Source organism: Megalops cyprinoides, chromosome 10, assembly GCF_013368585.1.
Source record: "Megalops cyprinoides isolate fMegCyp1 chromosome 10, fMegCyp1.pri, whole genome shotgun sequence".
Lineage (NCBI taxonomy): Eukaryota > Metazoa > Chordata > Actinopteri > Elopiformes > Megalopidae > Megalops > Megalops cyprinoides.
The window spans coordinates 24878687-24899853 of NC_050592.1; the positions used below are offsets into that span (position 1 = coordinate 24878687).

The 21167-nt window shown below is 44.4% G+C and overlaps 1 protein-coding gene across 1 annotated transcript in view; it reads left to right on the top strand.

Moving 5' to 3' along the window:
- The first annotated feature begins 1100 nt into the window (after positions 1 to 1100).
- Positions 1101 to 21167, top strand: part of cep162 (centrosomal protein 162) — a 33901-nt gene continuing 13834 nt past the window's right edge. Inside the window, exons 1-17 of the mRNA XM_036539558.1 lie at positions 1101 to 1161; positions 1906 to 2010; positions 2289 to 2445; positions 6440 to 6757; positions 7966 to 8130; positions 9675 to 9843; positions 10804 to 10874; positions 11160 to 11221; positions 12043 to 12073; positions 12284 to 12397; positions 13306 to 13506; positions 13798 to 13879; positions 14519 to 14744; positions 15003 to 15249; positions 15591 to 15751; positions 16896 to 17141; positions 19833 to 19970. Of these exons, the coding sequence (XP_036395451.1) occupies positions 1951 to 2010; positions 2289 to 2445; positions 6440 to 6757; positions 7966 to 8130; positions 9675 to 9843; positions 10804 to 10874; positions 11160 to 11221; positions 12043 to 12073; positions 12284 to 12397; positions 13306 to 13506; positions 13798 to 13879; positions 14519 to 14744; positions 15003 to 15249; positions 15591 to 15751; positions 16896 to 17141; positions 19833 to 19970 (2448 nt within the window). The 5' untranslated portion in view covers positions 1101 to 1161; positions 1906 to 1950. The remainder of the gene's footprint in view (positions 1162 to 1905; positions 2011 to 2288; positions 2446 to 6439; positions 6758 to 7965; positions 8131 to 9674; positions 9844 to 10803; positions 10875 to 11159; positions 11222 to 12042; positions 12074 to 12283; positions 12398 to 13305; positions 13507 to 13797; positions 13880 to 14518; positions 14745 to 15002; positions 15250 to 15590; positions 15752 to 16895; positions 17142 to 19832; positions 19971 to 21167) is intronic.

The following is a 21167-nucleotide window of genomic DNA, read 5'->3' on the forward strand; positions in this document are numbered from 1 at the left end:
ATTCAAAATTAAAGTTAGTTAAGTTATTAAAGAATGTAACTGATCTTGAATTGCTTTTAACATCCATGGAGATAGCATCTGTTTGGCAGACAGTTGTAGCCCTTCTTATAAGCACAAAGTTAGGAGCACTACTTCCCAGATATGAACCTGACCATATCATCCACCTACAATGACTCACAGCCAGCCCACAGTAGCAGACCACCTGTCATACTGCTTTCATCACACTGCCACTTGTTCAGATGTCTATGAGCAGCTCAGATAGCTTCAGGAGCATTGCAGTTATCCTACATTCAGCGTCTGCCTCCTGGTGCATTGTGGGATTCGCAGTATGGAACGTTGTCATGGTATGTATTGTAGGATTGCATGCACTTCACCCCGTGTTCCACCGCAAATAGAGAGTTTGTAAGAAAAGCCAAATGTACAATTGGCCTTTGTGAAAAAAAAGTTGGGTGAGGAAGGGAGGGAAAATGGATTTTCAAAAAGCATCTGTTTAAATGATATCATAAATTTACAAGAGACCTCTTTAGTTTTCATAGATTAGAATTATGGAGCTTTCATAGATGAGAATTATGGAGACTCCATGAGCTATACCTATCAGTTGACCTATCCAAGCAAATGATTTTTTTTTTTTCCTGTAATACATCGAGTGATGATAGAGTATGCTATATACTATTGTGAATGATCATCACAATGAATAAAGTGACTATCAGATTGTGTATTTGTGTATTGTTAAATAAATGTGTGTCAGTAAGGAATGAAGGTATTTTGTTTTTGAAAAAAAAATATATTGCGGCTCTAATATTGATTTTGTTTTCAGAACTTCTATTTAATTCTTATGAAATGTTGATACAATAATAAAAAGTATTAAATGCATATTGTACAATTATTGTACAATTGTATAAATGCATATTGTATAATTGTATTTGCTGAATTCATTTGCTTTAATGTACTCCATTTGAAAGTTAGGTCAATTTAAACAGTGGCATTTCACACTGAAATTAAGGAAATTTAAATTGCAAATTTACAGTTACGCGATCCGTGGTTTTAAAACCGGAAGCTCATCAAACGCGGATGTAATGTGACGTCAAACGCAACCAATCCGCTTAGAGACAGGGGCCCGGTCAACATCGCGGGAAGGACGCAAAGCTATGAAATACATAGGTGTGATGTGTATTAATTTATTGAAAACATAAAAGTGTGTGAATTTTGATAATCAAATATTTGTTTTTTTTAGCACGCTAGCGAAATTTTCCGAAGTGCATCCGACCAGTGTGTTATAGCTAGCTCCTGACATGGTGAAAACTCTAGTTAGTTAGATAGACTAGCTAACTAGGTAATTTAGAGCTAGCTAACAAGTCTAGCCAAACTGGCAAGTAGTACAGTAGCTAGCTAGCTAAACATTGCTTTTGGAGCGCAGTTCCGCCTGTTTCTCTGAGAAGTAAAAACTCCTTAAACTCACTGAAATCGGATGTTAGCCGGTTAGCTCGCTAGCCAGTCGACTATTGTTGTTGGCTTGCTAGCTAACTGCCAACTGTCCATAGAGTGTTAAAATGCAGATAACTTAGTTGGTAACTGGCAAGTGCGACCACTGACCACGAGTAAGTGTAGCTCTACATAGTTAGCTAACCGGCAGGCTATCTAGGCACCTTTCTTCGATGCAAAAAAAGAACCCGTTAGCTATATAGCTATCGTTATTTATATCAAGAAAGTCAGCTCGATAGGTAGACTAACTTGCAAATGTTTATTTATAGCAGCTGTAAAACAAACTATACAGACAAATTAGCTTCCTAATAGTAGATAGATAATTGCCTGTGCTTAGCTGACTAGTTACATGATAAGTAGTGTCTCTCATTATCGTAATCAGTGTAAGTTGTTGATACAAGTCTGTGTTTGTTTCCTGCATAGCAACTCGTGAAAAGACAGTGAGCAGTTACCAACTTAAATGTAATCATGTCGCACCGACTGACAAAAGAGGAGCTGGACGAGCAGTTCGAGCAGTTTTTGAAAGAGGTGGGTGTGCAGACTTACCTTAGCTGATACAGGACTTGCATCCCTTATTTGGGAATATTCCGTCATTTCTGTTTTACCCCCGTAGGCCCTGGCGGGAAAGTAAATGTAAGTATTATGTGCGTGGAGGAATGGCTTTTGCAGACATTAAAATGATGGCATGTCAAACACCATTTTCTATACCCATAGACGCTGTCTTTAATGCTTTGTCACGTTGCTGCCATCAGAAGCACTTCATGTAAGCACAGACCCCCTGTGGTGACGTGTGCTCTTCTTTGCAGTCTGTCTCTGATGACTCCATCGATTTGGGCAGCAGCTCGAAGCGCTCCAGTGTGTTAGACACATTAGGACAGGCCACCCATAAACCAGCCGAAAAGAGCAAGCCCTCACGACCCTGGTGGCAGGAGGATGAGGACAGTGAAGACACCAGCGGGAGAGGTATGTCTCTTGAGAGGCACATTTGCCGCTGCGTTTGCTTGCCCTCAATGTCCAGGAGCAAGGTTAATAGGCAGAGCCATTATGCAGCGTCTGACGGTGGTGCTACTGGGATTGCACATTCAGGCCGAGTTTTAAAATACTCCTCAAACCCTAGCTGGACCTCACTTTCCCACCATTACAGAACATTACTCGGTGGTTGACCTCACCTGTGGTATGGCAGACTATAGTGCCCTCCCAGCACGGAACAGAAGGGAATGCCCAGTCTGAATATCACGTCTGCTTCATTTTATTTTTGTTTTTTGTTTAGTTTAGTTTTTCAGTTTTTTGGGTGCAGGGTTTTTTTTTTATTGCTTATAGTAAAATCACTGAAAAAGATGTTGCGTTGATCTTCTTTGAACTATGTTGCTTTGATCAGAGACTGGCTGGTTTTCAGACCCGTTGCCATGGTGTGAACCTGTCCGCTGATGCTGGGGTTTGGATGTCTGGCGTGCTTTCAGTTAACTGCAGAGAGAGATCTGTCACAGGCATGCCCAATGTTGTGATGTTTCACTGCATTACTAAGAGGACTAAAAGAGTCATAAAGGTTTTATTTTTTTCCTGTGGGTGATGGAAGTGCTCTAGGGTTCACACATCTTTCCTTGGCATTATTCCTGTGAATTTCATAAGTCACATACTCCTCCCGTCCTTTGGGTTACCCCTTCTCCTTTTAATCCATGCTGTGTTTTCGGGGAGAGATAAACTCTTACCCTGTCATGTGGAGAAGCCCATTACCACATAAACACATGGTCTTGGAAAGTGTAGCAAAAACAAACATCTAAATGTTATTAGCTTTATTTCTATTGGTCACACCCTAGGGTGTAAGCAGTGTATATGACCCTATGTCACGTAATTGCACTGAAGAACCAAATGAAGTTTCCTGCTGAAGAACCATTGCCACCTACAAACAGTGTTTTTATGAGAGCTGTTTAAAATAAGGACATTTTGGACTTACTTTCAGGATACAGTATTCATTTGTGTGACCTCTTTCCTTTTTTCTGTGAATAGATCTCCAAACGGGCTGGTGTTGACACACTTATAAATGCCATATAACTGTTATTAACACTGTGACAAGTGAAATGATCTTTTTTGTACTCACATTCTACCACTGAACTTTTAGGGGACGTTTCCCTGCATTCATGAGACGTGTCCTTATCAGTGATGTGTAGCTAATCCATGTGAACACTAGAGGTCGCTGTATACCAAAGAGTGAATTACAGTTGTCTTTCGAGACCAAGATGCAAATATTCTTGCAGTGTGTGCTGAGGTCATTTGATCAGTTGTAGGCAGATATTCAGATTATGTAGGTGTTTGGTATGTAAAATTGTAAATTCTGTTGGTCTTTGAGTATCCAAGATCATATGTTGTTGAATTAAGGGGAAAAAAAGTGAAGGTCTGTCCTTCCTTATGTCTCTGAGATGTTTTCCTCCATTTGTGGGTGCAGTTTGTAGAAACTAATCCACAGGTACAACTTCTGCTCTGGATTTTTACATTATATAAAAATGATATGCTGCTGGATCTGTAGCAGTTTCACTGCAGCAAACAGCTGGTTTTGTATGTGTAACCTTTTTTTCTGTGAGTGAAAAATATTTCGACCAGACAAGATACTGCAGTGTTTTAAGGGCAGATTCTGCACTCAGAGTTGACCCTTGACCGTCTAGTTGTGATGCACAGCATGGTGTTGGATGCTGCAGAACCACAGGGAGGTTCCGTGAGGTGAGGAGCAGTCGTGTACACTTGGAATGCAAGATGTGCTTTTTTTTTTTTCTTTCAGAAGAAAGATCCAGTTCATCGCTCCTTGCATTTCCTTTTGAAATGATTAGCGCATGTGCTCATTGAGGCTTTATCAAATGTCATTACTGTCAGGGGCAATTGGCATAATTTCCATTTTATGCATCTCCATTTTCACTGCTCGAAGCTTCCTGAGTCAGTTCAGGGTAAGTAGCCTGGGACACGGCCACAGTTGTAGTGTTCCACTTGGAATTAGAGCAAGCAGCCCGCTGGTTAAATCTTTTTCCTACACAGTACAAATTGCTACGCAGCCCACCTGCCCCTGAAGTAAATACACAAGCCATATATTCTCATATTTCACTAAGTATGTGTCAGACCCAAGGCTGTAGACGACCTGTGGTTGCCGGTGGGAGGACCGTGTGACACTGCTTTTATGAAGGTGACATAATGACTCTCACCGCGGAGACGGGTGTCGCAGTGGTCACGCACCAGAGAATATTAGGTCCGCTCTGCCCACAGGACCCCAACTAATGAGCTTCTCCAGGTGCCAAGAGTCAGCGACGGGCCGCAGTCTCTTTTGTCTGGTCATCTGTGGCACAGAAGCGACAACAAAGACCAGCAACACGGAGAACTCTGTGCTGTACTCTTCCTTTGTAAATACATCGATACTTGTCTGTTTATTTTCCCCCAGCAGTATTGGTGACTGCTGCAGTGTTTTGTCTGTCTCTTAACTACATCAGCAACTGTGAATAAGACCGGGGCTGTTATCGATACGTTTCTCTGATGTATAATGAAGCAGTGAACCGTGGCAGGGTGTTAGAAGTTCAGAGCCGGCAAAACCTTGTTGCACCAAACAGAATTTGTGATGCTTCTATTTTTAATGAAACAGAATACCAGCGTGTCCTCCTCTGACCTAGCTAAACATATCGAACAGGACTCGTAAGATTCCTTGGGAGATTACATTTCATAGCAGAGTACCAGCAGCCATTCTCTTATCTTGCAGTTGGACAGAGATAATTCTGATTTAACAAGGAAGGGGGTCTCAGTCAGACAGATGTTTCATTTAGCATTTTACAAACTAAAATATGCCATTCGTCCATTACCTTGAGATTTGCCAATTATTAAGCATCACTACCTCATGAAAAAGGTATCACCATTTCATTTATGAGGCTTGCTTTTTTGTGCTTGCCTGTGCATGTATGTGTAGTGATGTTAATGCTTCCCTATTTAGATCCAAAGTCAGTAATTCTTTCTTTGGAGCTGTACTTTCATCAGTAGGGTCTGTGGGGCTGTGCTCTGGTCAGTAGTGTCATTCACAAAGCTGTGGTCTATAGTCATCTCTGTAGTGCTGTATTTTGGTAAGCAGTCTCCCCCATAGAGCTCGGGTAACCATCTGTCTACAGTGTCAGTGTTGTATTTGTAGCCCTGTATTTTGGATGTGTTGACAGTCTCCTCAGGACCTCTCCTACAGATGGATCACCTGTTTACGAGACAAACAAATGCACTGGAACTGCAGGCAGATAGAGTGAGTCATGTCTGTTTTCCCCCGGTTTATGTAAGATAACGTGGAACATTCTACTGCACCCAGAGTGAGGTCATGGGCTCCCCTTTCCAAAAAACTACAGCTGCACAGCATCTCGGAGATGGGGGTTATTACTTCATTCAATCCATATTTCACCGAATGATATTTTGAACACAGTGGGGACTTGAACCTGTCAGAGCGTTGTTCACTTGTCCTCTGTCGTCTGATCCCTTGTCTGTGTGCTGTTTCTCCATCTCTCTGTGTGCTTCCTGCTCTCTGTCCTGAAGAGGAGACAAGGAGACGCAGGTTCAGTAAAGCGCGAAAGCCCCAGGCAGGGACGGGCGAGGCGGTTGGTCAGGGGACTGATCCCTCGGGGGGTCTGGAGGTCCAGAGCAGGCCTAGAGAAAGCCCACCCCAGGGTATGGCCTGCAGCGTGATGTTCTGTGTTACCTCGGAGCTGTTTATAGCAATCCATTTGTCCCTGTAATCCTGAGTCTTAGAGACCTTTTCAGAGTCTTACGGGATTGATGTGATTTGTGGTTGTAGAGCCATTAGCAGGTGTGTCAGTTTTAACATATAGAGACATCAAACACTGCAGGCAGTGCCGGTGTGGTTCTTTCCACACTTTCTCATTATTCCTACTGACTTTCCTGTCTTGTGTCTGACCCTGATTTCTTTCACCTCCTCTTCCTGTGGGCGTGGCAGCCCCTGTTAAGCCCACCCCCAAACCACGCAGTAAGGTTCTGGACAAGCTGAGTCAACTGGAGAAGCTCCACAGTGTCAAACGTTCCTCCCATGAAGCACCGGGGCAGGTGACTCACAAACAGGAGGACATGACCAAACTGGCCTCCCATGATACACTGGGCCAAAAAAATCCTGAACAGGAAGAGTCCCATGATGCACTGGGGCAAAGCAGTCCTGAACAGGAAGATTCCCATGATGCACTGGGGAAAAGCAGTCCTGAACAACTCCATGATGCTGTGGGGGAGAGTAGTGATAGCTGTTCTGAGGGCAGCGGGGATGGTAATGTCATTTATCTTGTTCTGGTATAGTGTCTAGAGCAGAATTGTGTGCATAGAGGTAAGTCTGATGGGTTGGCAAGTATTTCCATCACAGATATTCTTTATATTGACCAGTGTCAGCTGTGTGTGCTTCACATTGAAAATTCTGTCTCTGCTGTTGATGAAGCTATAAATACTCTGTTTTACTGGCTTTTTTAAAAAAAGTGTAAAACAGAACTACATAGCTGACATATCAACACAGACAGCCCCAGAACCCCGTAGAACAGGAAGCAATGAGGATGGAACGAACGAAGGAGCTGAATATCTGGTCATAATATAGAATATCAGTGGTTCAGTTCTGTCCGTGTGAGTAGGCCATTCTGTGGTTCTGTTCTGTCTATAAATAGAATGTTACATAGTTCTCTGCTGTCTGAGTAGGCCATTCAGTGGTTCCTCCACTGAAACTTCACTTGGTTTGATGGTTATTGTTACCATATTGCTGAATCCAAAACAGTGTTTAGACACTTTAAGAGGCTTTGTCACTTTTTTTGTTGTTGTTCTGGCCTTCTTTAATTTAGCGAATTTAGAGAGTATCCCGTCTTCCCGTAATTTCCTCCCCTGTGATGGCTGACCTTTCCATCTGAGACTTTTTATTAAGCCTCTTGTCTCATTACAGGCAGCAGCAGAGGGCTTTTAGTCAGAGTGGTGAGAATGGCATGGCTTTAACTCACCAGCAGCTGGTCTCTCACTTTGCCGCATTTAAGGCAATTGTCAGTATGCCAATCATGGATGTATTGCTGCAAGGGCAGTTCGCTTCTTTTCATCTGACTGGCTTGTACTTTCTTTTTTGAGCTCATGGCATTCTGGAACAGCCCGATTATCTTAAATTGTATGGACCCTTTACTTTTGAAATTCAGTCCTGGTCATAATAAGGGCATTTCACCATTCTGTTAACCACACAATAGAAACAGAATTTTCTGATAATTTATTGTAGTCTGTTTTTACATGACTTCACAGTTTTTAAAACTTGCTGTAAGGCACAGCAGTATTAACTTATGGCAAATTATAACTTAAATCATAAGATAGGTCCCCTGACCACTACTCCACATTGCTGCCCTGAAGGCTATTCCACGCTCCTGCTCTGACCAGTACTCCATAGCTTTGCTCTGACTGTTGCTCCGCACTGCTGTTTTGACCACAGCTCCACATCAGCGTTGTTCTGTTTGTCAGGGTTGCTGGCATCTGGAAAGACATTCCGGAAGTCTCTGAGAAAATCCCAGCCCATCCAGGAGGAGGATGAGGAGCAGCCGAAAGCCACGGACCGCGGTGAGGAGGAGGAGGGAGAGCAAGGGGCAGAGCAGGTCCTCATGAGCAGGGACAGCCTGGAACCTGAAGGTGAGCCGTCAGGGTTTCTCTCCAGCACATCTCTCTCAGTATATTTAAATTAAATATCAAAAAAGGGGTTATCCGTCTCGCTATATCTCCTGTTTTTTTATCCTTTTCAAATGTAGTCCCTCCCATCTAAAAGGAAAGAGAGCAGGCATTATGGTTGTAACAAATGCCATGGTCCTCATACAGCTTTTTGAATTTTTCAAAAAGCCACTGCAGTCAGAAAAATCTTTTACCAGGTTTTTTTAATGAAAACAGCAGCACAAGAGGAAAAACAACAACACTGTGAGCCCTAATTGGTGTCATCAATGGGAATTCAAGTCTAGGCAGAAACGCCCAGCTTTAGATTCCTACAGGAGTGAGAACTTGTTTGTACTGCTTCCATAAGCAGTGAATATGTAAAGAGACCGTGCCTGTGAGGTGAGTATGGTAATGAGTTCATTTAAAAGGTGCCCTCGGTGATCTCCCTTTATTAGGACATCGTAATGATGCTCTGTTAATTGGAACAAAACGCAGGCATGAGTGCTGCTTGTGCCTTGATGGGCTGCAGGAAAAAGGAAATATGGTATCTATTTACATACATTTGCCTAAACACCTCTCCTTGTAGTAGCAGTTTGTATAAATAAAGATGGTAAGTGTTGTGCCTATTCCATCCATTTTTTCAGTTCTCATGAGATTTAAATATACCCGTTTTGCAGAGTTATTTTTTGTTAGATGTGCAGTATTAATGGAATATGACTAATAGTTATGGATATATCACGGTCATCGATATTGAGTAAATTGCAGTAACTTGCACAGGATTTTTTCTTTGTATCATCTGTGGTACGACTTTTTAAATTAATACCACTTCTTCATTTTTTTTTTTTTTTTTTTTATAAATTGTCTATACGTAAATTTTCCCCCAAAACAAAATTCACTGAAATTGTATCACAGTGCATCGTGTGTGATGGGGCAGTTATGTTGCCATCCCCATTTCAATACCGGTAATGTGGATTTCAGCATAAGTGTATTAACATGCACACAGTCACCTTCTGGCTGCACCTTTATATTGCTTCTTCACTGGGGACGGGCTGGGCATGAAATTGTGAAGAAGTCTCACGCTTGTCTTATACCGATTCCTGTGAATCGCACCACCACAACTTATCCACACACCATGCCGATCAAAAGATGTGAGCCGACCCTGGCTTTGGTGTGTGACGTAGGGTTATTTTAGCCAAGGGTCTAACAATCGAGGCAAACGCAGTGAATTCCGATGAATGATCAGTCACACCTCCTCCATTCTCACACAGTGTTGGAATTGCATAGAACCGTTTAATGCAAATGATTATAATGTTTCTTCACAGTGAAGTTCATAAGCATGTATGGGCTCTGTTGTTGCAGCCTTTTGCATGATTTAAAATGCCAGATTTTAAAAATCGTATAAGTTTTTTGAAGGTGTGGAAAATAGGTGCTCTGTTAGTAATAGTTAAGATAATTACACTTGAAAGGCGTGGAATCCTATGAGTCAGATCTGCCTGTTCCTTCCTTCTCTCTGTCTCCGCTGGACTCAGAGTCTGTGATGGCGTCTGGCCCAGCACCCGGTGCTGCTGTGATGGGTCTGGACACCCTGAACGAGGAGGAGGAGAAGGCCCGGTTTTTCGAGCACCTGGAGAAGGGAGCATCGTCCACCATCGATTACTCCAGACTCAACAGAGAGCTGGACTCCACCGAGTCCCTGATGTACTGCTCACCTCCCGTCCGTTTCTCCCTCTGCTCTCCGCTCCTGTCCTCTTCCTCTCCCTCTGTTCCCCCTTCTCCTCTTTTATCTTCCTCTTCCTCTCCCTCTGCTCCCCTCTGCGTTTCTTTCACCTTCCTTTTCCTCTCTCTGCTCCACCTCTGCCTGTCTCTTTCATCCTCCTCATCTTATACTCTCTCTCTGTTTTTCCCTCTTCCTCTCTTCCATCCTTCTCCTCGCTATTCCTTTCTGTCACTCTCTCTGTTGCCCATCCCCATATTTTAGTCTGTCTTTCTCCATATACTGAATCTCTGGTAGCTCTGATACTATGCCCTAATAAAGGTTCTCTACTCGTAATCTCTATCATAGTAAGAACAGGAACTACATGGCTGCCATCCAGCTACCCATGCTTGCGTGTGGCTCATAGAGTAAAAGCACTTGTTCTAAGTGCAGGATGAGCCGTACGGCCTGAGTATGAAACCTGCCATGCCTTTTGCCTACAGTGAGCAAGTTCCGCGTTGTTCTACCAGTGGTAGTGGTGGGTAGGTCAGCCAGGGTCCCTTTGTAGCTCTGCTCTTGGTGCCCAGAGACTCATTTGGGTACTTGTGAGTTAGCGTAAGGATGATGCGCCCATCCTTTGACAGCCTTTTCATCCTGGTGCACTCTGGGACTTTTAGTGTGAAATGCAGTGGCAGTAGGAGTGCATGTGTATCAGAGCATTGTATGTGTGTCACCCCATGCTCCTGTGTGGGTACTGTGGTTATCCTTGTGATTCTAATGAGCTTAAATGTACAATTAGTGGCTGCTAGAAGTTGGGTGGAAAAGGAGGAAAAGATAAAAAATGAAAGAAGTAGAATCAGTGATGTAATAGTGTGGTTTTGATGTGCGCTGTGTATTTTTTACATCATGCAAGGTAAGCTGTAAGAATCAGTGTAGATTTTGAGGGTAAGGAATTACTTTTCCAGGAAAGCAGAGGATGCTGGGAGTGAAGAGGAGAAGGGGAGGGACAGAGTGCAGGAGTCGAGAGGTTCTCCAGGTGAGAAGAGTACACCTCAGTCACATGTGTGTAACACCTGTCTTCAGTTTCCCGTACCTGCCCCTAAGACATTATCTGTTGGTTGGTCAGTGATTTGGCCTCGTACATCAGAAAGCTCATCAAAACATCTTTGGTTTCAGAAAACACAGCCCTACAGCAGCGAAAACACTACTCACACTGACAGAGCAGAGAGAGCAATGTTATCTGATGTCAGGTTAAAAATGGAAAATGTATTATTGAATCAATATTATCTGATTATTCTGTGCTGCTTCTCCTTTCCCGTAGCTTCTCTAAATTACAGTGAGGATTTTGAGGAGGAAGGAAGCTTCAGGGAGGCCCAGGATAAGGTAGGAAGCCCCCGGGATCTCTGTGAGGTGTTCTTCCTGAAACAGAGATCCCTTCCTCCAGCTCTGCCAATCAGTAATGAGAACTGTCTTCAGTGACTGTTTTCCCCTTGTTGCACTGTAAGCTTTGATAAGAAAGCCTGTTTGTGCACAATGCTGTGCTACATAGTACAGCACTTTAGGCTGATGTGTGAAAACAAGGAAATCAAGGGAAACACCGAGTTTTAGTCAGCCCACTCGGTGTTGGCTTGGTACGGTAAATTGGATACCTCAGAGCCAGGGAGCGAGGGAGGGAGGGGCAGAGAGGAGGTGAAAGATGTGCTAATGAAAGAGGGAGAACAGAAGGATTGAGATATACAGCGATTAGTGTATAAAGAGAAGCTTTTCCTTTAAAGCAGAACTCCCAGGACTTTCAGATGTCGAAAGCGGGATTCCACCTGCTTCATTATGCAGCTCCCCGAGGGTGTCGTTCCTGCCTTTGAAACAGCTTTACTTCTGAGCAGTTTGGGGCAGAAAAACACAAATTCTGACAGCACTGAAGTTATCTTATGAAACTGTCATCATTTAGCATCATCTCGCACTCTAAGTGAAAGTGTATGCATTTTCACATGTGTTTATATAGCGTGTGTGTGTGTGTGTGTGTGTGTGTAATTCTGTTTGAGTCTGTAGAGACATTTATTTAAAGTGTTAGATGAAGGACTGTGCAGATTAGTGGTGATGTATATTGAGAGCAGTTCCTTTACATGGGCCGCATTGAGAGTCTTGGACAGGGAGGAATTCATCTGTTATCTGACTACATTGACACACCCATCTGTGTGTTTCAGAGGTCTGATGGATCTGCCATGCTAGCCAAAGGTGAGACATTTCTCACATTCCTTTCTCATAACAGAGTGGTAACGGCCATTCTGCGCCTCCATCTGAGTGCTGGCTTTCCCAGTCATGTGCGTGTGTGTGCTTTCATATACGGGTGCATATGCATGTGTATGCATGTGTGTGTTGTTCATGTGTTTTATATCTGTTGTATTTACATGTACATATGTGTACTTATTTGTCTCTGGTTCACAGTGTCCCTCCATGATTCTCTGGACTCAATGGGCGCAGCTCAGGAGGCCGAGGCCAATGAACAGGCACAGAGGGAGGAGTGGGCGGGGCCCGGCGAGGCTGAGACGACAGGGCCAGGTGAGAGTGGGGTTAGACACGCCCCTCTGTCTCCTCAGCGCATTCCAGGGTACTGTGTCTCTCTCTCTATCTCTTAAACACCAGAAACACATGACCTCATTCTGCCACACAGTGGAGTAATGCTAAAAGAAAAATAAAAACCTCTACACACCTAAGCTAGCAGCTTGTGACAAATGTGAAGTGAACATCTTTCACAAGCTAATCGACCTATCTCGCTTACTCCATACTTGTCCATGTCACCCTGGTGAGGAGTGTGCCTCTCAACATGACCGGTTACAGGAATAATCCAGCAAGGTTTCTTCTCAACTACAGAACAATCCTAGTTGGTTTGCATTGGCACGTAGATGAATGTATGGCTCTGTAGAGAGTGTGATCTAGAGAGCATGAACAGTGTTCATAATTTTATGAACTTTATGAATCAGAGAAGGATAGGACTTTTTTTTCCATACAGTTAATGTCGAAAATTGACTCATATGGGAAAGTTAGCATGCTAGCATGTGGATACTGGCTAAAGCCCACTGTGGTTAGTGGTTAGAATTTTTCAGTTTTCTTGTATGAAGGATAATTGTAATGCATTATTAATAATGGATAATTATTCATTTATATTCTGTGCAAATTAATTATTTATCTCGTATGATATTTGACATTATAAGGGTTTTGATTTTGGTTTTTAGACATAGCAGCCACCAATAAAGAGTCACGTATACAGTGCTTAGGATTATAATGAGGAAGCTTGTGTAGTGCATGTTGTGTTATGATTGTGGGAAGTGCCCTCTTTCTTTAAACACACACAGACATTTTCTCTCTCTCTGTCTGTTGTGTCCTTGCTCACCCCCCACTCCCTCCCTCTCTCCCCCTCTCTCTTCCTCTGTGTCACCCTCATTCCTTCTCTCCCCCCCCTCTCTCAGCTCAGTCTTATGGTCAGAGTGGTGCGAGTGAGATGGAGGCCTTGCAGGAGGCCTATCGCAAAATCAGCCACTCGGTGGGGGACGTGGTGGACCACGAGCAGAGTGTTTCACTGGCCGACAACGAGAGGGACACAAGTCCGTTCACTCCAAGCCTGGAGCACTCGAAAGGGACATTTAAAAATACCATGACAACAGGATCAGGTAAGCTGGTATCAGCTGGAGAGCAGATGTGTTAGTCAGACACATCACAGTTCACTTTAATTTCCCCTTGGGCTCGATTGTTCTATCAAAATGTGCTTGGTCACAATCACAGCCACCCATTTCACATCTCCAGAAGTTCCACAAGAAGAGGGTGGGGTTGTGCTTTGTGATTGGACCCTATTCATATTGGAATACTACATTGGTCATATCCTGAATATGGTGTTGGAGTCTTCCTCCGTTGCCCTCTATAGCCTGTGATGTCATCAGAAAGTGACACTGTGTGTGTTGCAGACCTGCCCACAGCAGAAGAACTGATGCGGCCCATAGGACCAGACTCAGGGTTCGGGCGAGGTTTCGCGCTGCAGCCTGTCAGGTGAATTTCTACTTCAACAGGTGTGCCAGCGGTGGCAGAGAGGTAGTTTAGAATACAAGTAAACTTAAAAACACTGCCCCCAAGGTCAGTGCTGTTTTGTAGCTTGTGGTTAAGTTGAGGTTTATATAGGGAGGTCTGATACTTATTCAGCACATTACTGTATAACAGTAAAAGTAATCTTGTATAGCCACAATATAATGTGGCAGTTTATCCTAATGCTCGTAATAAGGATTTTGATGGTATTTGTGAAACCCTTCCAGCAAGGCATTAGGAAAAACATCTAGAAAGGCCTCCTAATGATCACATCCATTTCTGTACATCAGCATACAGAGTTCCCTTAAGTGGCAGTTTAGTTTATCTAAGAATTAACAGCTTGGTGCAGCCGCAGCTTCTGTGTCACTGGAGAAAATTAAGCCACTTAACAGTGGAGAGTTTTTCATCAGAACTGAGAAATTATGACCTGTAGAAGGAGATGCTTCTGAGAGAGCCCATTATATGTATATTATATTTGTGTGCACACGTGTGTGGGCTGTGTTTAGAATTTCACAGTATACACTGGACTACTGATGGACACGGTGCTGTAGGAGATGCTGTCTGTGGCAGTCCCTCTCCAGAGGTTAATACACTGTGTTCCTACAGCGAGGCAGAGCCCCAGCCAGAGACAAAGAAGCCCTTTCCTGATCCAGCCTCACCTGAGGAGGTGACCGGTGACAACCAGTCGGTGGCCGCAGCACCCAGAGAGAGCATGGAGGACACGGATAAGGAGTACAGGAGAATCAGGGAGCAGGTGGAACACCTGATGCAGTATGAGGAGGACTCGCCTCCGAAGCATTCCCCTCCTCAAAGTAAAGGAAAGAAACAACAGGTGAGAGAGAGGGAACTGACACCTGTTTAACGGAGGAGAGAAGTGGAGGCAAACAGAGAGAAAACATGAAGTATTTTACACAGTTCTACATTATGGAATGTAGAAGTGTCTCTCTCTCTCCTAAAGAGAGAGGAAGCGGTGAGGAAATAGTTGACAGTGGCAGGAGACGTGCCAGACTAGCAAGAAAACCCTGAAGGCTTTTTTTCTGGCGGTTGTTGCTTATGGTTAAAGGGGGGACTAAGTCTGTCGTCCACACAGGTCTCTGAGTGGTCTCCGGTCTCCTGGGGCCAGGACGCTCCTCCTCCCACCTCCTGGAGGAAGAGTAGTCTCCCGCCAGCGAGGAGTAAAAGAGTCACGAACAGGCCGCCTCCTACGGTGACGAGGACTTCTGCGTCCAGCAGGACCGGTCCAGTGGCCAGGTCTTCTCCCATCGCTCAGAGGAAGCCTGTCTCCCAGGGGCTGAAGAGCGGCCCTAAACCCAGGTCACTGACACATGCAGCAAAAGGTAACTCCCTGATCACTCATCACTGACACAGGGAAGGAGTGGGACCTCCCCCGATCCCTGACACCAGGAGCGACAGTGAACTCCCCAGATCAGACACAGAGAAGGAGAGGGACTTCCCTCTAATCACCGACACAGGGAAGGAGTGTGAACTTCTCTGATCACTGACAAAGAGGCAGTAATTTCCTAAGTCTTTGACGCCAGGAGTGAGAGTTAACTCGGTGACGTTTGAGCATGATGCATCACATATTATTTTTATCCTTCTGACATCACCCGTTAATTTATTTGGGGAAAAGGGCTGATCTGATATTGTCCTGTGATGCTGGTGATCTGTGCTCTTAAAGGTGCTGGTTCCCAAACCGATGCTGGGCTAAAGGTCAGCAATGAGCTCATCGCCTCGGTGCAGTCCTTCGCTGACTACCTGCAGCAGCAGATTGAGAGGACGAGTGGCCAGGAGGAGCGTTCCCGAGAAAACGGCGAGATACAGCATCATACAGGCAGGGGGGTGAGAGCCTTGCATATATGGGGCCGTTATTTTTCACCGCTAAGGCTGATTTACTTGCTTCTGTTTTCAACTATGTAATTGGGGTTAGGACTCCAGGGTACGGCAGATGACCCTGGATTGAGTGTTGTGGGTTTGGACAACTACATCAAATTGCCAGCTGTAATACTGTTGCTGTCTGACTCACGTACTTTGGACCGGTGGTGTGATCCGATGTTCTTAAATTCCTGGAGAGTGCAGGACAAAGTCTTTTTTTTTTGTTCCACCCAGCCCTGTTGTTTAGCTCATTTGATCAATTAGAGTTGATTGCGCTTCAAAGTAGAGCTATTAAAACGGAGGCCTTAAAGTCTGCTGGATCGCGGCCCTCCGGGAGTAGACCTGAGAGCTGTGGCCTTATTCCTTGGAGACAGCCCAGATCCACATTTGCTCCACGGTTCCGCATCAGTGATTACAGAAGCACTGAAAGGCCCAGGACCTGACTGCCAATGCTGTCACCCGCCGCAGAGCCCTGTGTCAGGATAGTAGCCTGTGGGATGGCTCTTTCTGTCTCTGCATGACAGCTATTACTCATCGCCCATTCACAGGGAGAGCTACCACTGTCAGGAAAATAACTGCAGGATTAACGAGCTGTTGCTATGCTTGTGCGTTTTCTCCTCGGGAGTAAGACAGTCCAAGACCTCTAGAACTTTATTTCTGTGGTTAAATATGGTCTTTAGAGTGAAGGGTGCAATACACATGTGTACAAAAGTGGCTTTGACTCAGAGAGATTTGAAGTCAATCTGTCTGTCTTTTTTGGCATAAGTGTCTCTCCTGGGCTCAGCACTGTCAAAGTACTTAATCTCGCTCTCACAGAAGAGAGTAATAAAAAGCTTAACTTCAAGCAAGTGGTCAGCCCTCTCCCACCTCCTCCACTGTCAGGTATGTCCTGTACTAATGTAGCAGGCAGGGTGCTACTCGCATGAATCCAGTAGGACTTTGGATTTGGATTGGGTGGGGCAATGCTGCCACACCCTTCTCTTGAGACTGTTTAATGTTATTATTGGGTATCATGTAAGTGTTAACATTTGATGTTTTGCAATAGATCGTGATGTCTGTTCATTAAAAATTAGGTAGGCTGCACGTTTCAGAAAGTCCTGTCTCTTTGCAGAGTGACATTAGGGAGGACTCCTCTCAGGACATCCCAGGCAAGGTGTCTGTGGTAAAACCCCCTGGCAGCGTTCAGCGGGAGGAGCAGACGGAGCGCTGGAGCTCAGAGCACCCCCTAGTGGACCGGCTGAAACTGCAGCTGGATCAGAAGGAGGCGGAGCTGAAGGCCCGTGAGGAGGAGCTTCTCCTGGCTCATGGCAAGGAGGTCATCGCCCTCAAACAGGAGAACTACATCCTGCAGAGTAAGGTGAGCATTACCACCCTCCCCCTTTTTACCCAAGAACCCAGGCACCCATGTACAGCAGTGCGTACACCGCTGGACACTTTGAACGCTTACTGGTAGGACCGAACAATGCTGCCATCATATTTCCAGTCATCCACTTAAAAAAACAAAAATCTTGTTTTGCTTTTTTGTTCATCTTGTACTACACCTTGTACATTTGTACTACCTCAGGCTTCTCTCACCACAACAGCAAGGGGAATGCAATCTTCAAACATACATGCGTGCCAAGGCAATTACTTTGCATGTTGCAAGTCCCACAGCGCACTGTAGAGAACTCGGTATTGATTTGAGGACTGGTGCTACTCTGTCATTTGAGCACTTCACAGGTACCTGATGAGACACAGGGCATTGAGAGCAGTGTGTTAAGGGGACCCTGACGAATCTACCCACCCCTATCCCAGACAGAGTAAAGCGAATTTGCTTGGCCGGTTTTTAACTGGAGATGTAGAGCAGAGTCTGCACTCAGAGCGAGTGACTTGCTGACTGAGCCATCCAGAAGCCTTCCAAATGTCTGATGTACGTTGTCGATTATGCTGTTGCTGACCAGTTCAGTTGACATGCAACGAGGCCGTTATATTTTACAGCACATGAGAAATGTATTCCTGCACACAGCATTAACATATACCCCATCCCTTTTCTCCAACTCAGCTTTTATTCATTTGACTGATTTAGACTGAGGACATTTTCATTCAGTTCTTCCTGCTGTTTCTTGACTGAGCGACCCTTTCACCCAGAGTAACTCAGGGGTTCCTGCAGCTTGCTGCCCCAGTAAGGAAATGCTGGAGCTGTGCACCTTACTCCAGACAACAGGAGTGGCAAATACAGCAGGGGGAAAAAGTGAACACAGAAGAGAGAAAAGTGGGAAAATAAGTATTTCCATGCATTCAGCACTCAGCAACATGACCATCTTTGTCTTCAGTAGTAGATTTAAGAGGGAGTGAAATGGCAGCCTATAACGTCACTAACATCAGCCTATAACATCATTCCATGCTTACTTATTGCCTTAACTTAAAGCTGTTGTATTAACATTGCTCCTCATTGTAATGTTTATCATCTCTCAAAACCATGGAACACAAATATTTTGTTCTGAGTATGGGGAGATTTAGGGCACAAAAGGGTTGGTGAAGTTCAGAATTTGTTGACAGGACAGGTGCTAACTAATATAATAATAGCAAACATGTCACCTATTCAGTACTGAATGCCTGGTTTGTGTGATCCTTTCATGTAAACCCAGGCACAATTAGAAATTAAGTGCCTTATGTGCCTTATCTGTTTCTGTGGTTTTCTGGGGCTGTGATTTCATAACACTCAATGCATTGTTGTTCAGGGTTATCTTACTGTTGTTTCTCCTTTGTGTTATTCCTGGACTTGAACCCTATGCTGCAGAATCAGGCCTTGGTTCAGAACTGCCTCTTCAACATCTTAAGCTTAAAGCTTAAAGTACTTCCTCTTCTCTCTGGAGGAAGATGTTTGTCAAGAGCGAATGAATGAGTACCGTGTGATTCAGGGCCGAAATTGAATTTTTTTCCCAACCTTGCACACAAATTGCCCTTTCTTAAATGCTGCCATCCTCAAGAGGTTACAAGCACTGTGATAGGCTTTCTTTAGCAAAGAGCCCAATCCCAGTCCAGGAAAACTCATACCTGTTCCCCGGAGCTTACCCTGGTCAACAGCCTATCAGCAAACTGATGCCAGTTGAATTTTATCCTTCACGTCTTCCTTCTCTCATCCTCACCCTCAAATTACACAGATTTGGGCTCATGGGGTTCGGCGGTATATGTGTGGGGGTGGGTCATCAATCTATCTGCTGAGGGTTAGCTGCCTCCCCTAAGCAGGCAGCTGTTCTGGCTGTCAAGGGTTAGTCATATTTTTGCTTTGCGTCCTTCAGTCTTACGTAGAAACAAGTGACGGTATAGGACATGGGCAAACAGGCATTGTGTTAGACGCTGTTTGTCATGTTAAATGTGTATGCAGACTGAGAATGAGGAAGGTAGGATTAATGGAGTCTGTCAGTCACCAGACCCACCTGCCGAACCATGCTAATGATTCCCTCATGCTAATGACCTCATCAGAATGCAGCCTGCGCCTTGTTCAGAGTAATTGTGCCTAGCGCTAAGTGCAGGCTGTTTGTTTGACGGACACCAGCTTGGGCTGTTGAAAGGATCTCAGTAGACAAATGGCTGAGAAATCTATAGGGAAATCTGTCTTGAGAGAAGCCAGTTCGGAGAGCATGGTGCTGATAGATGGATCTATTTTTTTTCCAAATTAATCACTTGGGTTTAGTTAAGTCCCCATCCTATGACTGGCAGGCCCCGTACTCATTGATCATAAAGAACATCAGTATTCTCCAACCAGTCTATGTGCCTGGGCTTGTGAAGTGAGAAGACAATTCACGGGTTTCACTGCACACATGGAGCGAGGCTGCATTTTCTGCTTCTCTTTGTTTGTGTTGGGCAAGCAGGGCATATGCGGTTTGTAGGGCGAGCCCCTCCCCTGTTTGTTCGGAACTGTATCTGTAGCCAGCATGGTATTTGTGGCGTTGTATGGAAAGTACTTCCCATGTGTTGGGTTTTGGGAGTTTTTGCAATGAGCAGTTTTTGCCCGGTGTATGTGTGGTACACTAACTGGCATACGCATCCCCTGTCTGCTCCCCAGCTTCGCAGCCTGGAAGAGGCCAACAGGAAGCGGAGGTGGAGTTTTGGCGAGGCCTCGGACCCCGTCACAGAAGAGAAGCTCAAGCTCATCGAGAAGGAGGTGAAGGAGCAGGAGACCCTGATTCAAGGCTACCATCAGGTAGAGCAGCCCCGTCTCACAATTCCAGTCTATCCGTGTCCCTGAAGACGCGTCCAAGCTCACCTCGACCCTAACACTCTCTCAGTCCTTGGCCCTGGAAAATTACGTTTTCCACCTGACTCCTTTTGTTCAGTTAGAACTATGGGGCTTCACCGTAATGGCTGTCAGTCAGTGTCCAATATAAACCAAATGAAGCTCTCCGTAGCTTTGGTAGTCACAGGTAACATATGGGAAGTGCCTCACATTTCATTGCACTAAGCCAGACACTCCACACTCCCGTCAGTGCTGTATTTTTAGCCCAAACTGGAGCTTGCAGCTTGATTGCATCTTCAACACTAGGACCTTTGATTACAAAGTGATTACTTTCATGCATGCACATTCTTGATGACAACATGGTCTGTAGAAAATTAGCAGCTAAATAAAAGCTAATTGATATGGCAGGGTATGGCAGGGTATAGGCTGCAGCGTTAGCAGCACAGGGAATAGACGGCACCATCTTTCACGGCTCAAACGTAAACACCACACTGGGTTTGAAAAGGCCAAGTGTCCACTGCCAAAGGGAGAACTGCTGCAGCTGTGTTCCAGTGACTGACATGTTTACACATGGCGTTGTGTAGCAACCAATGACATAATAACTTACACATTTTCAGTGATAAACTAGTAATTAACTGGTATTGTTATTAACATCTGTATGAACATCAGTAAAGTAATTAAATATTGTAACAGTTAACATAATTAGTTATCCAATAACATCTTCCTCATTAATCACATTATTGTTTGTTGTTATATAAGTGTTATAAATTATGGGGGAAAAAATTGCATAACTGATAATTCTGTAATTAATAATGTCAGAATTAGTTTATTTACAGAAAAGCCTGGGTCAAACAACATCTGAATTCAGTCAGTTGCATATAATTCATACTTGTCACTGTAATTTCTAGCGACAGCCAGGAAGATGGATGCAGAAAATACACTTTCTAAATGTTTGCCTTGACTGTTTAATTATGTGTAATTATGTGATTATAGTGATTTTTGCATAGTCAACTGGTGTGTACAGCACAAGCCTTTCCTGGAATGAGGACGCACCATGGCAATTATGCAGCCATCAAAAGGTCAAATGTTATCTTTTTGCTGAATTTTGGGACAGCAAAAAAAAAATTAAGTTGTGATTACTTTGTAAATTGGTCTGGTTACAAA